The sequence below is a fragment of the Periplaneta americana genome, chromosome 14 (assembly GCF_040183065.1).
Source record: "Periplaneta americana isolate PAMFEO1 chromosome 14, P.americana_PAMFEO1_priV1, whole genome shotgun sequence".
Taxonomy (NCBI): Eukaryota; Metazoa; Arthropoda; class Insecta; order Blattodea; family Blattidae; genus Periplaneta; species Periplaneta americana.
Window position 1 is genome coordinate 95846547 of NC_091130.1, and position 21335 is coordinate 95867881.

The 21335-nt window shown below is 35.8% G+C and overlaps 1 protein-coding gene across 3 annotated transcripts in view; it reads left to right on the plus strand.

Moving 5' to 3' along the window:
- The window catches only part of gzl (godzilla E3 ubiquitin protein ligase), a 75984-nt gene that overhangs the window by 21975 nt on the left and 32674 nt on the right, over positions 1-21335 (plus strand). For all 3 annotated transcript variants that reach the window (XM_069845808.1, XM_069845809.1, XM_069845810.1), the window contains exons 3-5: positions 554-746; positions 4473-4684; positions 7821-7995. In XM_069845808.1, the coding sequence (XP_069701909.1) occupies positions 554-746; positions 4473-4684; positions 7821-7995 (580 nt within the window). The remainder of the gene's footprint in view (positions 1-553; positions 747-4472; positions 4685-7820; positions 7996-21335) is intronic.

The window sequence follows — 21335 nt, forward strand, 5'->3', positions numbered from 1 at the left end:
GTTACTGAATAAGAGGATGTTAAACATTTGGGCAAAAACATTTTTTTTATAGAAAACTATGAACATTCCACCATTATGTATTACACTTTTTTGTTACATACATGAGCTATTCGCTCTGAAAATCTACAGGGTTATTTCACTTCCACCCTCTATTTGGCTAAATCAGTGTACTGGTAACCCAAACTACATTATCCTGAAGTATTTACATTCCTTCTGGGATACATTGTATATATTATTTATTTCGTTTATGTACTTTTGTCTCGACAGTTACACAAATGGCTTATGTGTAAACATGCCATACCAAGTGATGTTTACGTGTTCATTATTAAATGAAGCATCTCACACAAACTTTACCTTTATTAAGCAAATTATTGGTATGGTAGTGTAACAAATTTACAAGCTTGTATTTGTAATAAAAAAACAATATACTATGTCTAATGCATTATTATGGTCTTGTTACTGCGACTATTTTTTATTCTAAAGCTCTTGCACAATTTTCATTCACAATCTGTTACGACTGATTAAAAGGACTTAAGTTTTCTGTTTGCTTCAGGGTTTAGTGGTCTCAGCAAAACCTGAAAATGCCTGTACTGAAATTGCACCACCTCCCCAATATCCGAATTATTTTGGAAAATGGATAGTGTTGATACGTCGGTATGGCTGTTCTTTTGAAGACAAGGTGCGTGCAGCTCAAAATGCCAGTTACAGTGCTGCTATTGTTTACAATGTGAACTCAAGCGAATTAGGTAAGATTGTTTGATATCTGCGTACTTCGAACACAGAGACTACTATGATTCCATTATTTATCTGTTTTAATTACTATTATGATATGTTATATGTTCCGTTGCAGGAGTTTGAAATAAAGTGTGGTATGTGCAGTTAAATTAAAGATTTTAAAACACAGTTTCATAAATATTTCACTTATTTTGTCTTTATACATTTTACTCGTGTTGCAACAGTCAAGTTATTTATTATGTTGAATGATATTTTCTTTTATACTTCTCTTATGCCGTCTCTTTCAACACATACAAAAATTAAATTATTTACTCTGCACACAATCAATTATTGCACAGAAAAGATATGTGTTGTGTAATTCAGACAGTAAGATATTTGACGTCAGTTACTAATAGGGTTACCAGATTGTAATTATGAAAAGCAAGACACCTTAAATTTTGAAATACCATTATTTCAACAAGTTTACCAGAACTATATTTTTAGGCCTACATAGTAAATCATTTATTAAAAAAAAGAATATAGTATCTAAGTTGTATTTCTAGGGTGAACCAATCTTGTTGAGATTCTTCCATTTATATATATAACCTATGCAAATAACTTCTTTAACCAGCGCATATTCTGCAGTTAATTCTCATTTAACAAATTTATGGGTCGAATTATGGCTTTCTTCTGATAAAGGCCAAGTACTTCAAAATATTCAAAAGAAACCTAACGATTTACAATGTTCCGCAACATTCCCAGACACATACAAACTTTCTTAGCAAGAGCCAGGACAGACCATATTATCACTCAGAAGTATCTTCACCGCTTTAATCTTGTTGACTCTAGTAGTTGTTGCTGGTGCAATGATAACAAGAAGATTTGGAACATATCGTCTTAAACTGCCCTGTCACAAACATCCATAGAACTAATCTGAAATCTGCAATCCCTGTAACCTTGGACAATTCTCTCTAATATATACTGAATACACCTCATCTTTGGAATGTGGCTGCTGAAATATATAACCAGCATCGTGCTTTTTACCCATCATTTGTAAGAAGAGGAAATTCATAGTGAAACATAGTGGAACACGCTTTGTCAGCAAATAGCTGGATACATTACGAAGGTAGATAGATAATATAGTCATAAAACTGAACACTTGATAAGTCTTTCAGATTGAATTTTACACCAGTAATCCATTTCATAGATTCAACATCCAGTCTGTTGCGCTCCTTTGTCCATTGAGCATTAATCAATGAGAAAATCTTTTCTACATTTTGGTTATGAGAAGAAATTGCAAAAAAGAACTTGGTCAATTTTAACAATTCTGAACAACATACTATATTAACACTATTGAAATAGTCTGCCCCACTTTTTGTGCATAGGAACAGCAGAGAACTCAGTAGGCCTATCTTGTTTCTATTTTATCACATAATTTTGAAGATTTACAAACTGATCAAATAATTTGACGTCATCAATGACAACCCCCTTTTATTCACATACTGCACTGTTTCTTCAGCTGTTGACCAAGTCAATTCAGTATCCAATGTCATCCACTTAAATGATTCAATTTCTGCCATTGACTCGACCCACTTATTGAGGTTTTCAAGACAAGAAGCATATACCTCGCACATCTCTTCATTGGATTTTTCACTCTCCCTTTTCATTCCATCTTCTTTGTGCTTTTGTAAAACTTGAGTGGGATAAATTTGTGATTTAATCTGTTCTTTAGCACATTAATTGTCTCTTCAAGCAGTTGCTTCACTTCAATAACTGAGATGTCTTACCTCTCTATTGATTGAATCTTTCCAGGAAATACAGACATAAGTGACTGACAGAATAACAAATAACCTTCGCCTCAATCATGGGAGAAAAACATCTTTAAGATTAAATTTGAATTTTGAATTCATTTTATGTGTATTCTAATAAGTCATATAATGATAATACGAAAATGTGTAGTCTTGATTGTTTAGTCTTTGACTTATTTATTGTAGCAAAATATCAAAAGTTATTTTACTAATATATATTAGTGAACATTTTCGCCCTTATCATGGGCATCATCAGACTAATAAGTAGGTATCTGTGTAAAAGTAAGTAAAACCATGTTAAACATATTACAATAAACAACTTTAAAAACAAGCATGAATTAACAATAAATTATTAAAAATGATTAACAAAGTTACATGTAAAATTTATTGGAAAATTATGCATATTTACTAAAGAACGTACAAAAAATTGTTTGAGACGAGTTAAAAGATTTTACAAACTAATGCTTTACTATCATCACTAGGTTGGTTATGGGTAAATTATTAAATGTATGCTTTACGTAAAATTGTGTGAATGTGGGAAATAACTGTAACCACTGTTTATCTTGTTTATTAATGGGGAGAAATTAAATATGCATACATTTTACAAAAAGTCTACAAAGAACAAAAAATCTGCAAATAGAATTCTGTCAATAATATCTGGAAAGACAAGTAACGAAAAGTATAACCAAAATCATGAAATTAATGTAATAAACGTGGATGGAAAGTCTCAGTATGGAATGAAATTGAATAGTGTATAACATAGTATGAATTAGAATAAGCTAACTGTGAGTGTGTGTGCTTACTCAATTAGTGATGTATATAAGACCAGAAACTAAAAAACTTAATTTTTTTATAACAGTGTTGAAAGATTGATAAACCAAAATTGAACATTCTTAAATTATAAATGTATGTCATAAATTAGATAATATACAAGTACAGTATATTGTAGAGAATGTTATGTATTCAGATAAAAGAAATAAGTGGATAATATTTATGCATAAGATCATAATCATATGTGATAGAACCATAGATAGAAAAGTCACGGTTGTGTTACATGGAATTAAAATTGTCCAATATTAAGCAACATTTAAATACTGATCCAATCCACTATTTGGATCGTAGAATTACGTGGAAAGTATAAACCTTCTTAAATCATGAGTATATGTCATAAAATAGATGTAGGATATGTATAGATAAATTATAGCTTCGTATTAAGTACAATTAAACCTACCTAGAAAGAACTGATTGATTGAAATTGATTCAGTTTCTTTCATCGTTTCCATATCGATCTTTTGGAACTTCAAGATATAGCCATTAATGTTTTAAGACATTCCTTGTTAATTGTAAATAACCATCTGTACAGCTCTATATATGAAAAATAAATTATTCATGTTGAGGATAGCTGCCCCCCCCAAAAATAAATTAAATTAAAATAAAATAAAAATAACATTTAAATTTAAAATAGAATATTGTTGATCTACAATTAATTTAGGTGCTGTTACTGCTCAGTACCCCTTTTTCAAGGGCAGCTATCCTTTTTGGATTCTTTTCTCTACTACGAAGCTAATTTTTTATAAGAATATTAATTATTATATAGATCTTGTATTATATCTCTGCCTCTGTGCAACATCACGTTTGTGATAGGTGAAAGAGAGAGAGAAAAGTTTGCAATGCTTTTTAATGCTCTAATGTACACGACTAAGATAAGCCATTTGAAATTACTAGTCACTTACCGGTAGATATATAATAAAAGAATTGTACCATTTTAATTGTACATTAAATTGCTGGGACTGTCAATTCGATAATGCTGTAAATAATTTATGGTAATATGCTAGATAATATTGATTAGCATTAAATATTTAGATTTCACGAATAGCAATTGTGCCTCTGTCACTATATGTTTTAAAAAAAGTGTAAATTGTAATTTTAATCATGCTTTTGTGTATCCAGAACCGATGTCTGCAAAGAACCCGTATGGTATCTTCATACCTTCTGTGTTCGTGGGTGAAAAGGCTGGAGTCGTTCTTAAAGAAGATTACCAATATATGAACAGTTACTATGTTCTTATCAATGATGACTTGCCATTTAATATCAACACTCATCTTCTTCTTCCATTTGCAATTGTGGTGGGAATATGTTTCCTAATCATGGTTGTCTTCATGGTGAGTAGATGAGCCTGTCTAATATAAATATTTTCCCATAATTTTATATTATATTCATTATGTATTAAGTTTTTCCCCCTTTTCATTTCTAGCATCTTTAAACTTGCTTTTTCGTTCTCCCCATTATAGTCGCCCCCAGAGGAAATCAGTGAGGGTCACTTGACCCTACCTGGCCTTTTTGCAAAGATTATACAAAGTGCTTCTTTTAGGAAACGTAATAAACAAAGGAAATTTCTAAGCAGCATTTACACTTTTTAATTCATTATAACTATGGTCTATTATATATTAAGGCTGGTCCACAATAAACTGGGAACCAGAACGAGAACAGGAAGCGAAGAACGTGAATGTGGAGATTTTTTATTCACAATAAACTGAGAACGGAAACAGCTATGCGTATTGATATGTATGTCAATAATTATATGTAAAGTCGATATTATGCATTATGATGTTATTCATGTATACTTGACCAATGACATTCTCTCTTGAGTACAAGCCAGCCAACATAAACACAGTTTAACCAACTTCGAAATTTAAGACACAGAGTATTTAAGAATTCAATTCAAGTGGTAATGTGGTCACATATAAATGTAGCGTATCGTCATCAGCTTAGAGTGTAAACCTGCTAACCGCAGAAAAGAAAATTTTACAAGGGAAGCAGAAATTGAGTTTAAATTAACTCTGAAACTTTAGGACCAAATCCAAAGTACAGGTGGCATTTGTACATGTACTTTTGATTTGATCCTGAAGTTTCAGAGTTTATTTAAACTCAGTTTTTTGCTTCCCTTGTAAAATTTTCTTTCAGTTTTTTGCTTCCCTTGTAAAATTTTCTTTTTGACAGTTAGCAGCTTTACACTCTAAGCTGACGATATATGGAAAGTGATTCTACTGAATTTCTGGGTTAGTTACAAGCAATAAATGAATAAGAAATTATATCACGGTCTCCTTGCTGCAAAATATTCGACGACCAAATAGATTTTGATGGCAACAGAATGAATCTAGTAAGCTGTGATCAGAAAGAACGGCAAAGTTAAAACTTGGCCAACTCTCACTTTCCTGTTCCCAGGCTCCAGTAAGCTTCTCATTAATAGTGAATGCTCACATTTAAATACATTTATTTTAACAATTTTTTCGTTTCCGGTTTATTGTGGACCAGCCTTTACAGTATTTTGCTTCTGAAATGTAAATTAATTCTATATCAGGTGTTCCTGCATTATGTATGAAAGATACACAACACATTAATGAATTATTTTTATGTAGTTACATATCAATCATTGAATGCAACTACATGAAAATAATTATTTATGATACAAGTTTGTGAAGTTCTCTTTTTGTCATGAGTATAAAGTTTGTGAAACGAGATGAAACCGAGTTTCACGAACACATGAGAGCCAAAAAGATAACTTTACGAATGTGTATCATATAATGTTTTTTTTACAACAGCACAAATTTACATTACATTAATATTTCAAATTGGAGAGGTTAATAAGATCACGATTTCACGACCGTCTAAAGTCAGAACTATTAAGAAATAAGAACATAATATGGTCATATTATGAAATGACAGACTGTTCTATTTATGATCACGATTTCATGGCTCATCTCCACTATTAAACATTTAATAACAACATGTTAAATGTTAAATTGTTAACATCCCAACATGTTGAGTGAACATGTTAATGCTAATTTCATTTAACACTTGGTCCACACTGTTAAACATGTTTTTTTTTTAATTGGGTTATTTTACGATGCTGTATCAACATCTAGGTTATTTAGCGTCTGAATGAAATGAAGGTGATAATGCCGGTGAAATGAGTCAGGGGTCCAGCACTGAAAGTTCCCCAGCATTTGCTCGTATTGGGTTGAGGGAAAAAACCTCAACGAGGTAACTTGTCCCGACCGGGATTCAAACCCGGGCCACCTGGTTTCGCTGCCAGACGCGGTGACTGTTACTCCACAGGTGTGGACTTAAACATGTTAAACTTGACTTTCTTTGTGTAGTCCACCAATAGTCTATAAGATTTTAATGTATATAGTGTCTTATTTTCAAACCTAGGACAATGGACTCAGATGATGATTTGACTTTTTAATTAATTGCCTCTGTTGCTTGTTACAAGGCCTTGAAAAGGAAGAAAATTAGAACGTGGGTGTGGTAATATCTTAGTAAAAGACACAATGCAGAATACATTCTAAATTAACTTAAAGAAAGACAAAATTTAAGGGCAGCCATTTCATTTCAATTAAAAAAATTACAGCACGATTGATTATCATAGGACCTACGACATGATAGATATTAAAGGAGCGGGTAATATCGTATAATTATTCTTTCCGAAGTTTTACGAACGTTAACATACATCACCAAATATGATCATTACTGACGTCAACATAGCATTAACGTTTAGCATACAATGAGAGTGCAAAAACTCTCTATTGTATTCTCAGGAACAATTAAATAATAATTCCAGTTCTCTAAAACAGTCGGCCTTCTTTGTTTTGTCTCTATATTCTTTTGCAGACACATCCCACAAACAAACCCTTTCCATCATTGCATTAATTTTATTCTAACGTATTTTCTTTCGTCCACTCCATTACTTCGAACAACTTACAGCCAACACCAAGGACCAGTGAAAGATATGCGCCACAAAATTGGAAGTTAATTGTTGATATGGAAACTGTACAAACTTTGCCGAACTGTATTGATGCTGCACAAGCAAATGAATTGACTTGACGTGTTTTCCATTGCTGCTAGAAAACATGCCAACATGTTAAAAGTGTTAACTTCAACATACTCAGTCAACATGTTGTTGTTAAATGTTTAATAGTGGAGACGAGCCTTTATGTCTGATTTTCCTGTGTAAAGGGAGGAACAATATAGCAATAGTCCATACCCAAAACACTACATGTGATGTTCTATAGAGAAAATTATCTTTATGCTTTCTGAAATTTCTTACATTATTTCTATTTCTTTTGATATTTCTTGTTACATGTTTCAATAAATTTTTTTAGTGTTATTGTCTGGTTTTTGTATGTAAAGAAGGAAACAATCCATACTATAGTTTTGGACTTACATAAGCTGCGTTTCTGCAGGACCCATTTAACAAACCACCATCTTAATAAATAACTTTCTGATTGTGTTCAGGTTGTGAAGTGCATTAAAGATCGTAGACGACAACGTCGGCACCGCCTTCCTAATTCCTCATTACGCAAGATTCCAACAGCAAAATTCTCCAAGGGTGATCCATACGAAACATGTGCAATCTGCTTAGAAGACTACCAGGAAGGAGAGAAACTGCGCATATTGCCATGTTCTCATGGTATGTTGTTTATTCATGGTATTTGAGTGCTTCTTAGCAATAATTTGTTGGAGTAATAAGGTATTTTTAAGTGATTTTATCCTCTCTCTTGTATGGAAGAGGGACCCGGAGGCTTACATTGCAGCCTGCTTACCACTCCTGTTCAGTGATTGATTGGGTAGGTGAATGGCCACACTTTTGTACAAGTACAGCACACTGCACCATGAACGTAATTCAGGCTATTGTATGGATGATGATGATGATGATATGTGAATTAATGATAGTGAAAAGAGTCCGAGGTCCAATGCCGAAAGTTAATCCATGAGTTGTTGAGGGAAAACTCCTAGCCAAGATTTTTGCCTGAGCCCACTTGTTTCACAGTCAGATGTGCTAAGCATTGCTCCATAATGGTGGACATTTTTAGGTGGTACGTTACAGAGCTGGCAATCAGAGGTTTCTATATTTTTTAAACAGTTTGTCACATAATAGTTGTTTCAAAACAATATGTTATAGTAAGGTTACCAGATTTTCTTCACAATTTTTGAGGACAGATATTGATATACAAACAAAACTTTTAACATTTCTGTTAGATTGCTGTTCACTTATATTGTTTTCACACAATTTAAAGAATTAAATTATTGGTAGTCAATCTGTTTACAGAAATTACTTCCCCCCTCCCCAGAAGAATGAATTTTTTAAGCAGGTCTTCTCTAGATCCCAGTTTTTCAGCAAATTCCTGACAGGTCATGTTGAAGTTTGTTAAAATAGCAAGCATGACACAAACAGTTTTTGAACTCATTCTGGACTTTTGGGATGTCCACATCATGTTCATTGAAGAAACACTCTATACTGAAACATTACTTCCAGTACACAGATATAATTCAATAGACTTCTGGATTTGTGCCCAGGGAATAATTTTCTTAAATAAAAACTAAAAAAATTTACTTTTTTTTTAGCAGAGTAGCATTTTCTTCATTCCTCTTTGCCATTTTCTCTGTAGTCACATATTTCTTCGAGCAAGAAATTTCGTCATATAACTTACCTCCATTCTGGTCAAGTCCACGTACATTTGAAGGAAAATATTGGACTTTCTCTTAAAAATTTTTCTCTTTCTAGAGGAGGTCTCGGCAAATAAGTATATTTTATAGATATCTTGTAAATGAATAACAGAGGCACTGGGATATTTAACAGCATTTTCATGAAATTAATGAGAGACACTGAGAATTATATAGTAGAGTCTCGTTAATCTGAACTAATTGGGACCAAGACCTATTCGGATTACAAGATTTTCGTATTAACCGAAATGTTTTCTGTAATGCAATGCATGTTATTCACGAGCGCTGAGAGACAGTTGTGGGAGTACCCTGTTGCTATTTTTAGAACCACAACCAATAGGTTCACTATATTTCAACAACAGAAAATTACTGATTTTATGAACATGATAGATGTGTAAATTATGTACAGAAAACCCTAATTGTTGTAAGTACCCTTGAATGTGCTATTTTCATCATTTTTTAAAGTCAAAGAAATTGAGTAAATTTATACATTTTTTCCTTTTCACTACGTTGCACTATTACAATAAATTTAGTTTTTTTCTTAAAATAATTTTATTCAGATTACTGTATTGTGAAATAAGAGCCACTTCTACTGAAGATATCCAGAAGTTGCTTAATTGATGGTGGAATAAATTTGTTCTTCTTTCCTGGAGTTCAGTTTTTATTAGCTTTGATAACAATGGAAGCACGAATGCAGTTATGTCCTCACATTCAATTTTGATTTTGGCATCATGAAAAAGTGGCAGTTTTCATTAGCAGTATGCAAGGATCACTAAACCAAATTAATAAGTAACAAGGAACATCCGGGGATATCTGCAAAACATTATTAAATCTGGGGACGAATTTTGTTCGGGAACAGAAAGAAAAATTCGGAGACTGTCTACAGGAAACGGGAACGTCTGGTAATCATATATTATAGATCACTTATTACATTCTGGCCGTTTTCTAGCTCTTATGTGAAAGGGGACATTCAGACCTGTATTTAAGTACTGTAGCTCCCATGGACCCAAGGAATTTTGCATTCCCTTCTGCTCCGAACTTATTAAGCCTTTATTGTTAATGCACTAATTAAAAAAAAAAAATATTTCGTGTTCAGTTGCTACCATATTTATTTTTAAGGTATATTGTTTGCAGAAGCAAAACCTTTGTTCTACAGTGCAGTTAGCGGGTTTGTTGTTTACATCTTACTTTTTCATTGGCAAATTTGTCTATAACATCTTCATAGTCTAGCTTTACACTTACATCAGTACAGAAAGATGTACCAAATATTGTTGGGTTTGAGATGAATGTAAATAATTTTTAACTCTTACAGGTGTTGAAAAGGACATTTCAGCTGAGCTGTTTGTAGCAGGAGTACATAGATCTAAATAAATCTTCAAAGCAATATTAACATTAGGATATAAGTCACAGAGATTTTTAGAGATCAAGAGTTTGTTTAAAAGTAGTAATCATAGGGTATTATGTCCTTCTTAAGAAATAACTTTTTAGATGCATACATTCTGTTTTAAAGGTTTCTTCCTGTATCTGATAAGTAAATCTATGGCAGTTTGTTTCCTGAGTCATGAATTTCATCAGAGTCAGTTTCTGTGAGATTTGACAGAAATGGTAATCTTTCAGAAAATTCATATAAACAGATATTCAGACTTTTAATTCTGTCGACAATTTGTCTAGTATCTCCACATACTGGTCTGCAAGTTACACTTTTGATCAGATTCAGGTTCTGACTCATTGATGAACCTCTTCTTTTTATTTCGTATAGGCATTCTTTCGTCTGTTTCTATTACATGTTGAATGTTTTGAAATTTTCTTTTTCTAATACTGTCATAAAATATCAAATTACATTTTCTTTTCATTCTGAAAGGTAATGACGGAGTTATAGAAGTTGACGACTCTACCAACATCCATTTCCTCAAAGTGCAATTTTTCTAGCATTGAATCATTCCAGAATAGCTCCCCCACACTGTAGCCATGATAGTCAGTTCCTCTTGTCTAGTACCTGATTTCTTATTTTCATCTCCTTTTACATATTTTGGGGCGGCTGGGTAGCTCAGTTGGTAGAGCAGCTGGCTACGTATTGGAAGGTCTGGGGTTCGATCCCATGTGGTGACAGGATTTTATCTCGTTGCCAAATTTTCAGAACGGCTCCGAGGTTCACTCAGCCTCATATAAAATTGAGTACTGGGTCTTTCCCGGGGGTAAAAGGCAGTCAGAGCATGGTGCCGACCACACCACTTCATTCTAGTGCTGAGGTCATGGAAAGCATGGGGCTCTATCTCCGTGCCCTCCAAGTGCCTTCATGGCATGTTATGGGGATACCTTTACCTTTTATATATTTGGGGGCTTTAACAATAGCTTCAAAATCACTGTTCAAACATGCTTCATCTCGAGTGGACTATCTTGTTCCACAAAGTGTTTTGAGACAAAGATTTCCTGATGTAAACAAAGACCTTAAAAGATTCCAATGATGTGTTGATGCTGAGAAAAAAATCGTACAGATTTTTTAGCAGGTCAAAGAAGGATATGGTCATAGATTTCAAAAAGGCATATGACTTGGTTAAGAGAGAAGTTTTATATGATATTCTTATTGATATTATTGATTAATTAAAATGTGTCTCAATGAAATATACAGCAGAGTTCGTATAGGTCAGTTTCTGTCAGATGCGTTTCCAATTTACTGTGGGCTAAAGCAAGGAGATGTACTATCACCTTTACTTCTTAACTTGCTCTAGAGTATGTCATTAGGAAAGTCCAGGATAACAGAGAGGATTTGGAATTGAACGGGTTATATCAGCTTCTTGTCTATGCAGATGACATGAATATGTTAGGAGAAAATCCACAAACGATTAGGGAAAAACATGGGAATTTTACTTGAAGCAAGTAAGGCAATAGGTTTGGAAGTAAATTCCGAAAAGACAAACCTATATGATTATGTCTCGTGACCAGAATACTGTAAGAAATGGAAATATAAAAATTGGAAATCTATCCTTTGAAGAGGTAAAAAAATTCAAATACCTGGGAGCAACAGTAACAAATATAAATGGTACTCGGGAGGAAATTAAACACAGAATAAATATGGGAAATGCCTGTTATTATTCGGTTGAGAAGCTTTTATCATCCAGTCTGCTGTCAAAAAATCTGAAAGTTAGAATTTATAAAACAGTTATATTACCGGTTGTTCTTTATGGTTGTGAAACTTGGACTCTCACTTTGAGAGGAACATAGATTAAGGGTGTTTGAGAATAAGGTGCTTAGGAAAATATTTGTGATTAAGAGGGATGAAGTTATAGGAGAAAGAAAGTTACACAACACAGAACTGCACGCATTGTATTCTTCACCTGATATAATTAGGAACATTAAAACCAGACGTTTGAGATGGGCAGGGCATGTAGCACATATGGGCGAATCCAGAAATGCATATAGAGTGTTAGTTGGGAGGCCGGAGGGAAGAAGACCTTTGGGGAGGCTGAGACGTAGATGGGAAGATAATATTAAAATGTATTTGAGAGAGGTGGGGTATGATGATAGAGACTGGATTAATCTTGCTCAGGATAGGGACCAATGGTGGGCTTATGTAAGGGCGGCAATGAATCTCTGTGTCCCTTAAAAGCCAGTAAGTAAGTAAGGCTAGAATGTATCCCTATCATATTAGCAACAATGCCCCTGATTGAGGTTCTGGCTGATAAGTACATCTACACATAACAAAAAAAGTTACACATAACGTACAATGCAATTGTCAAAAAAATTGGAAGTGATCTGTGAAAATGGAACACATCTGCAATACACATTGCTCATTAAATGGAAAACAGACCATAATTTATTTAAAGAAAAACAGAACTTTATTCTCTCATTGTAATCTTAAACAAGTTTGCCCAGTGAGTTTAATACTCAGTAGTTCGTCCCCTTGCATTAAGACATGCTTGGATCCTTCTTGGCATACCATCCATCAGTTCATTAAGCCACTGTTGGTCCGAATTGTCCCGTTCTTCAATGGCAATTCTGTAGATCTTGCCGTTTGCGTGGTTGGTCAGGACGTCCAAAAACAACTTGTTTTAAACGGATCCAGGCATGCTGAATAGGGTTCATGTCTGGGGAACAATCTGGCTATTCCAGTTGGACAATATTGACATTACGAAGTTCATAATTGACAATGCCTGCATGATGGACGCGAGAGTTGTCTTTCATGAAGAGGAAATTTTCTGCGAAATGTTGACTATACAGTAACACTGTAGGGCAGAGAATGTTGTTCCTGTATTGTAGAGCTGCTCTCAGTGACCAGGAGAGGAGTGCAGTGATGCCATGTAATGCCCCCCCCCCCCAAAACATCACTGAGCCTCCACCTTGTACTCGTTGTGCAGCAAGTCTGTCGGTGCAGCATTTCCTGATTCCCTCCAAACACGTTGCCGACAATCGTCACACAGAAGACATATGCGAGTTTCATTAGTGAACAGCACTTTGCGCCAGTTCTTAACAGACCATTTTGCATGATTCATTGCCCATCTGTAAGTACTCATGATGTCTAGGTGTATGAAATGGAGCTGTCAGTGGTCTCGAATGAAGATTAGCATCATGCAATCTGTTTCTTACAGTATGATTAGATACACGAAGCCCTGTGGCCTGGAAGAAATCATTATTCAAACCTGTAGCTTTGACCGTGCAATTTCTGCGAGTCAAAATTCTGAGATAGCGATCATCGGCTGCAGTTGTAGCCCATGGACGACCCAAGCGAGGCAAGGCCTCAGTAGTACCTGTATTTCTATAATGATTCCAAGTCTGTGCCACATCGCTTTGATTCACGTTTACACGTCTAGCAACTTCTCTCGATGACAGTCCTTCCTGACATAGTGTCACTATTCTGACATGGTCAAATGTCGGGATTTGTCTTCTTGCCATAGCAATAAGTGAGTAACGTCCACACAGTGATCAGAACAAGTCTGCAATGCTTCCCTCCCAATGTGACGACTTTAGTTGATATTCTTATACTTTGATGTTGTTTTGTTTTCGAAAGGTAGGGTGCAATGCAGGTTTGTTTATGCTTAGACACAGTTCAAGGGACTAATATGTACATGTAACAAACAATCAATATAGGAGAATGCTAACGATACTTAGAGAAGCGATGCAACACTTTTTTTATGTGTGTATTAGCAGGCAGTACATCTCACTTGACGATATGTGTCAGAGGAAGAACAATTGAGGAGCGTTTTTGCAAAAGTCGATAAATGCAGAAATTTTCGAAAGTGAGTTGCATATGGATATCGTATGTTTTCTACCTCCGGAATCGATCTATGAAATCAGATTTACCAAAACATGATTCATACCCTATGTAGACACTACCAAACCTTCCAGGTTTTTTCAAAACTCGATAGATCCTGTCACTTAGTGTAATTTCTGTAAAATCTTGATTTCTGCATCTATCGACTTTTGCAAAAACGCTCCTCAATTGTTTGTATGCATCTGAAGTCTGATTAGTGTAATATGTAGCTAATCTGCAATGGAAGGGGAAGGGAACTGGCCACTCTACCCCATTATCTCCTAGTCTAGTGGTGCCATGTTGGTACATGTATCACTTGTGAGGTTCAGACCTGTCTTTGTACAGTTGACTAACATTAGCAACAGGCCTCCCACGCTATGTGATATTCATTTGTTTTTCTGATTGCATTGCTAATCTCATGTCCCAATTTTAGAAAAAATAGGTATAGTAATTAAGGCAGATCTTAGTGGACATGGGAAGTTTTATGATTATGAAATTTTCCCAACAATTCTAAATAAAATCGGCATCATTATAGAACAGTTCCACCAAATTGGACAGATTATTATTGGACTAACTATCCTGAATGGAGATGATGATTATGCAATTGATTTAAAAAATTTAGCATTTTGTGACAAATCTGGTGGTATTTTTAATAGTAAATAGCAAAAAATTGTTTCTGAAGTTGGCAGTATTTAGATGGTGTGATCAGCTGATCTCGGGACAGGCAAATTGTGTAAACCAGCGGTTCCCAAAGTGTGCTCCGCGGAGCCCTTAGGGCTCCGCGAATGATTCTCAGGGGCTCCGTCCGCGGAAGTTATGAAGATGACAAAAATTGCTAATTCCATCTAGTCTCTAGCGGGAAAACAGAAACTAGTTCCATCAAGCGAAAAATACTTTCTGAGAAAGTAGTTTGCGTTCTTCTTGCTACATGGAAGCATTAATATTAGATCTACTCGTCACTGGAACTATCTCGATCTTTCTTGCTTGCCAAGTACTCAATGATTCTCGAAATTTATTTTATTTTTTATATACTGGGCAGGCAGCGTTTGTTATTCGTGGTACATGGAATCTACAATCTATTGACTGTTACGTTACCTCAAAAAATATATATACTGTATATCTGCATGTTAAATTGATAGCACATGTGTTAGCTAAACTTTCGTTGAACCGGAACTGTGGCATAAGACGGGCTACCCAAGACCTAAGAGTCATTAGCCATCAACCAATGCTCAGTCAAACGGAGATAACAGCTATAACCTTACTTCAAAGAAGATAGTGCGAATTCCTGGGAATTGAGTTCGGAATATGTTGAACATGATCCTGTCTCAGAGTCTACGGTACCTAGTGTAGAGGTATTGAAAGTAACAAACGAAAATATTGTGATTTCTATTTAATGATAAAACACACATATTAGGTCAATAATACAGTGTTCATTGATTTTATGAAATACATTAAAGGTGATATGTTACAGTTATATGAACACTACTTATTAGTGTTCATATAACTGTAACATATATCACCTTTAATGTATTTCATTGTGATTTATATTTGGACATGGGATTCACTGAGTTTGCTGATGAACGTCCACAGTGTGTGATATGTAACAAAGTTTTTCCCAATAGTTCTATGTTCCCTGCCAAGCTTAGACGGCATTTCTGAATTCAAAAATTCACAAATAAAACTGCAGACTACTTCGAAAGAAAAAGTGACGAACTCCATGCAGTTCAGACAAAATTTTACCTCGTGTAAAAACAAACAACGAGAAAGCACTGAAAACGTCGTACTTGGTTAACCGTGACCAGACTCTTGGTGGTAAACCTCACCCTTGCTGAAACTCTTATGAAACCAATATTAGTGAAGGTAGTGAAGTGCATGGTGGACAAGAAAACTGCAAACTTCATTTCCAGTGTGTCCTTATCAAATAACACTGCATAATCGAATCCAGAATCTATGAAAAGACGTAAAAAATATCATGATTTCCCGCATCAGTTAAACGAAATTTTCGTTACAACTTGACAAATCCACAGTCTTTACCGGATTAGCTATGTTCATGATGTTTGTGCGGTATGAATTTTCAGGTTCTTTCATGAAATATTTTGTTCTGCAGCCATTGCCATCCTCTACAAGCGGTACTGAAATTTTTTCTTCTTCATTGAAAACTCGATACCGTGGGACAATTGCAATGATGTGGGCACAGATGGCGCAAAGGCCATGGTAGGTTCTGTTGCTGGCGCTGTTACAAGGATCAAGAAAGTTTTAAAAACTGAACAAGTAGTTATTGTGTACTACACCAACACGCCCTCGCAACAAAAAATGCCACCATTATTAAAGCAGGTACTAGACGACGCCGTCAAAATTATCAACTTTGTGAAGGCACGATCTTCACAGTGTAGGCTACTTAAAATCCTGTGTGAAGATATGGGTAGTATACACAAGTCCTTGTTAGTAATATTACATACAGAAGTGCGACAGTTGTCGCGCGGTAAAGCGTTGTCCCGATTACGAGGCGCATCCAGAAAGTAAGTTTCCCGATTTTTTCCCCTTGAAAGTAGACGTAATTAGCCGTGTCAATTGCGCATGCGTAACAGATCTATTACGTATCAATCATATGCCAGCCGGACAGGTCCCGCTTGCTGCCAGTAGCGTGGCAGCAGTGGTCCGAAATGGAAGCTCTTATTCTTTCTCCCGCCGCCTGCGAGGTTCGTTCGGTGATAAAGTTCTTTAATGCACAAAGCATTGCACCAATTGAAATTCATCGGCAGCTCTGTCAGGTCCATGGGCCGAACATCATGAATAAGCAGATGGTGCGTCGCTGGTGTAGGCAGTTTTCCGAAGGTCGTCAAAGTGTCCATGATGAAGAGCACAGTGGGCGACCGTCCCTCGTCAATGATGATCGTGTTGAGCTGGTGCGGCAGTGCATCATGGAGAACCGTCGCTTCACGATTACGGAGCTGAGCAACCATTTTCCGCAGTTATCGCGATCCTTGTTGCATAAGATTGTCACTAAGCACCTGCTGTTCAAAAAAGTGTGTGCCAGGTGGGTGCCGAAAACCCTGACACCCGAACACAAAATGCAACATTTAGGAGCAGCACTGACATTTCTGCAACGGTATCACGATGACGGCGACGAGTTCCTCGACAGGATCGTCACGGGCGATGAGACTTGGATTTCGCACTTCACCCCGGAAGGCAAGCAGCAGTCAATGCATTAGCGGCATAGTGAATCTCTGGTCAGGACGAAATTCAAACAGACGCTGTCGGTACGGGAAGTGATGTGCACGGTGTTCTGGGACAGGAAGGGCATTCTGCTCATTGACTTCCTTCCAAGAGGTGAAACAGTGAACGCTGACCGTTACTGTGAAACACTGCGAAAATTGCGACGTGCCATTCAAAACAAGAGGCGTGGAATGCTTACTGCAGGTGTTGTGCTCCTCCATGACAATGCTCGTCCACATACGGCTCGGCGCACAGCAGCTGTTTTGACGGAATTTGGCTGGGAGTTATTTGATCATCCACACTACAGTCCTGATCTTGCTTCCAGCGATTTTCACGTTTTCTTGCACCTCAAGAAATTCCTGTCCTCTGGTGAGCGTTTTGGCAACGACGAAGAGCTGAAGAGGTCTGTCACACGCTGGTTCCATTCACAGGCGGCAGAGTTCTACGACAGAAGATATAAAAGCTGATCCCACGATACAAGTGTCTCAATTCTGATGGTGGCTATGTTGAAAAATAGCTGAAACATTGGTGTACCTGTTGCCAATAAATGTTTTCCTGAAAGTGTGTGTTCTTTTTTTTAAATAGGGAAACTTACTTTCTGGATGCGCCTCGTACATGAACTTTGAACGGAAGTTTCTTCACTTTTGAATTACCAGAACGGTTTGCTATCAGATTATTTGAATGATCAGGAATGGTTGTACAAATTATGTTGCTTGGCAGACATGTTTCAAAAATGAATTCAGCACATACATACAAGGTAAACGGAAGACTATATTCGATGCTGATGACGAAATTGTCGCACTGAAGAAAAAGATAGCGTTCTACATAGAAAGCGTCGACAATAAGGATCTTACGTTTCTAATTGACTTCAAACTTTATAGAAGAAAATAACATAGCAATGAATGTCTCATTCATAGCAATAATGAAAGAACACCTTGACAATTTGCTTCAAAATATGAATTCATACTTTCCAAGGGACACTCAGGAATCGATTCTAAAGAAATATGAGTGGATTGTAGATCCATTTCCAGTGAAGTCAAAGCCAGCAGTCCTCGCTGCTTCAGATATGAGGTCCATAGACATGGTTTCGAAGAGCCACTGTCAGGCATAATTTAAAAGCAAACCATTTTCCGAATTTTGGGCTAAGTTAGGGGAGGATCTTTTGATATTAAGTTCAAAAGCTAAATTTCTCTCACTGCCTTTTGATTCTGTGTACCTCAGTGAAACGACCTTTTCGAGGTACACGGCTACAAAAACAAAATATCGAACTTGTTTGGACACAGAAGACGATATACGTCTTCAACTGATTTCTATGACACCGGACATTGACAAACTCTGTCTCAAGAATCAGGTACATTCTTCACATTAATTTCGGGTGTACATGTAACATTGTAACATTTTTTAAATATCTTAACTACTTGTTAATATCATTTTGTAGATTTAAATAAATTGTATCCAGTACTTTTTTACTATTGTTTCCTTTATTACATACATACATACATACATACATACATACATACTTCCGTTTATGTATCGTGTGAAATATGCTTCATAGAACGTAGACAGATAAAACTAAAAAGTAAACATTTTTTGGGGCTCCACGAAAAACTTTTGCTTCAAAAAGGGCTCCGTTGCTGAAAAAGTTTGGGAACCGCTGGTGTAAACCATACTGTATATGAATTTGATGATGATGATGATGATGATGATGATTGAATTGAATTTAACGGAGGGAGTCACTATGGCCCAGCACTGCGACCTTGTTCAGATCTATTGCGCTAGCCCTCTAGTGACGCATTCCCAAACTCACACCGGCCGACCACACTAAGATTCTCTGGTCCCTGGTTTCGAGCAGGCAACCCCACTCGTCCCTAGGCCAACCCCCTCCATGCATTGTCGGCCAGCGTTTGGGGAACACTACGGAATGATGTAAATGCCTAATTTGGGGGAAAAGGGAAGAACCCCAGGAAAAACCCCAACTGCGACCTTGTCCGCCATAAGTGTCACTATGGATTTTTTTAATGAAAAAGTCCCAGACCTGACTGGGAATCGAACCTGGGCTGTCTGCATGACAGTCTGAAAGTCTGACCATTCAGCCACCGCAGAGATATGATGATGATAAGACGTTATTTAGAGTTGTACATGAATGCTGTAAGGTTATCTGTAGGCATTTTAGTCTTCTTTTTTTTTTTTTTTTGCAGCCTTATCAATAATAAAGAGCTCTTATATATTTCTTTAACATTGTTTGGTAAGAGGCACAACTCTTAGTGAAGAATGATCAACAGGGAAAGGATTTATATGTAAATACATATTTACTTATAAAGCTAATATAATTTATATTTTGCATTATCTTTATGTTTCACAATGTGTAGGGTTGAAAAATCCTACTTTTATTTTCCATATTTTTCCATATTTTAGAGTTCAGTACATATTTTCGTTAATTTCCATATATTTTCCATATTTCATATAAAACAGTCCATATTACATTAGGTTTAACAATAAAACAAAACAAAATTCCATTAACTTTTAAAAATACATTTCAACAATAGAGATTTAAACACATGTTCAGTAATCCCTTTAACATCAGAGTTATTTGAAAATTAGCAGTCCTATCAACAATGGGAAAGTAAGTTACAAAACTGTATTAATTTAATTTAAAATTTTTAACAGACTTCAGTTGTGCAGCTCAACAGTTAAATGCCAGTCAGAGTACACATAGGTTCAGTTTTGTAAATCATACTATAAAGACGGTAAATATGCCAAAAGTACGTCATTCAGTCAATTTAAAATCAAAACTAACAAGTTACATTTCAGAATTTAAAGAAGATGGTTTATCAACTGACAATAAAATATTATTTTGTAATTTGTGTCAGTGTGCAGTATCATCTACACAAAAGTTCCTGGTGCAACAACACATTACAACTAGTAAACATCAGGCCAACAAACAACTAAATTCCAAGCAGAGACAATTGTTTTTAACACAACCAACAACATCGAATGTAAGATCTGAGTTTAACATCGACCTGTGCCGTTCTCTCATCTCTGCTGATATTCCTCTCTACAAACTAAAGAATAAGGTCTTCAGGGAATTCCTTGAAAAATATACTCAACATACAATCCCGGATGAGTCAACACTTAGGAAGACGTATGCTCCATCCATCTACGATGAGACAATACAGAAGATAAGAGATGAAATTAAAGATAGTTCAATTTGGGTTTCCATTGATGAGACTCCCGACAAAGAAGGTAGACTTGTTGGTAATGTAGTTATCGGTTTGTTAAGTGAACAATATTCTGAACGAATTCTTTTACATTGTGATGTTCTAGAAAAGTGCAATAACAAAACTATAGTTAAACTGTTCAACGAAGCTATGGGTATCCTGTGGCCAAAGGGTATTATGTACGATAATGTGTTATTCTTTATTAGCGATGCTGCCCCTTATATGGTCAAAGCTGGACAAGCATTATCTGTTGTATATCCTAAATTGACTCATTTTACTTGTGTGGCGCATGCATTTCATCTTGTGGCAGAAGTGGTCAGAGACAATTTCCCTAAAGTAGATTTGTTGATTTCATCAGTGAAAAAAGTATTTCTCAAAGCTCCCAGTAGAGTTAACGTGTTGAAAGAAATGTACCCTGAAATTCCATTGCCACCAAAGCCAATTTTAACTAGATGGGGTACATGGCTAGAAGCAGTTGAATATTATGCCGAACATATAGACTCTATTAACAATGTTCTCCTTGCATTGGACTCTGAAGATGCAGTCTCAATTGATACTGCGAAAACAGTTACCTGTGACATAAGTGTGAAGAATGACTTAGCTCACATTCAGCATACATTTTCA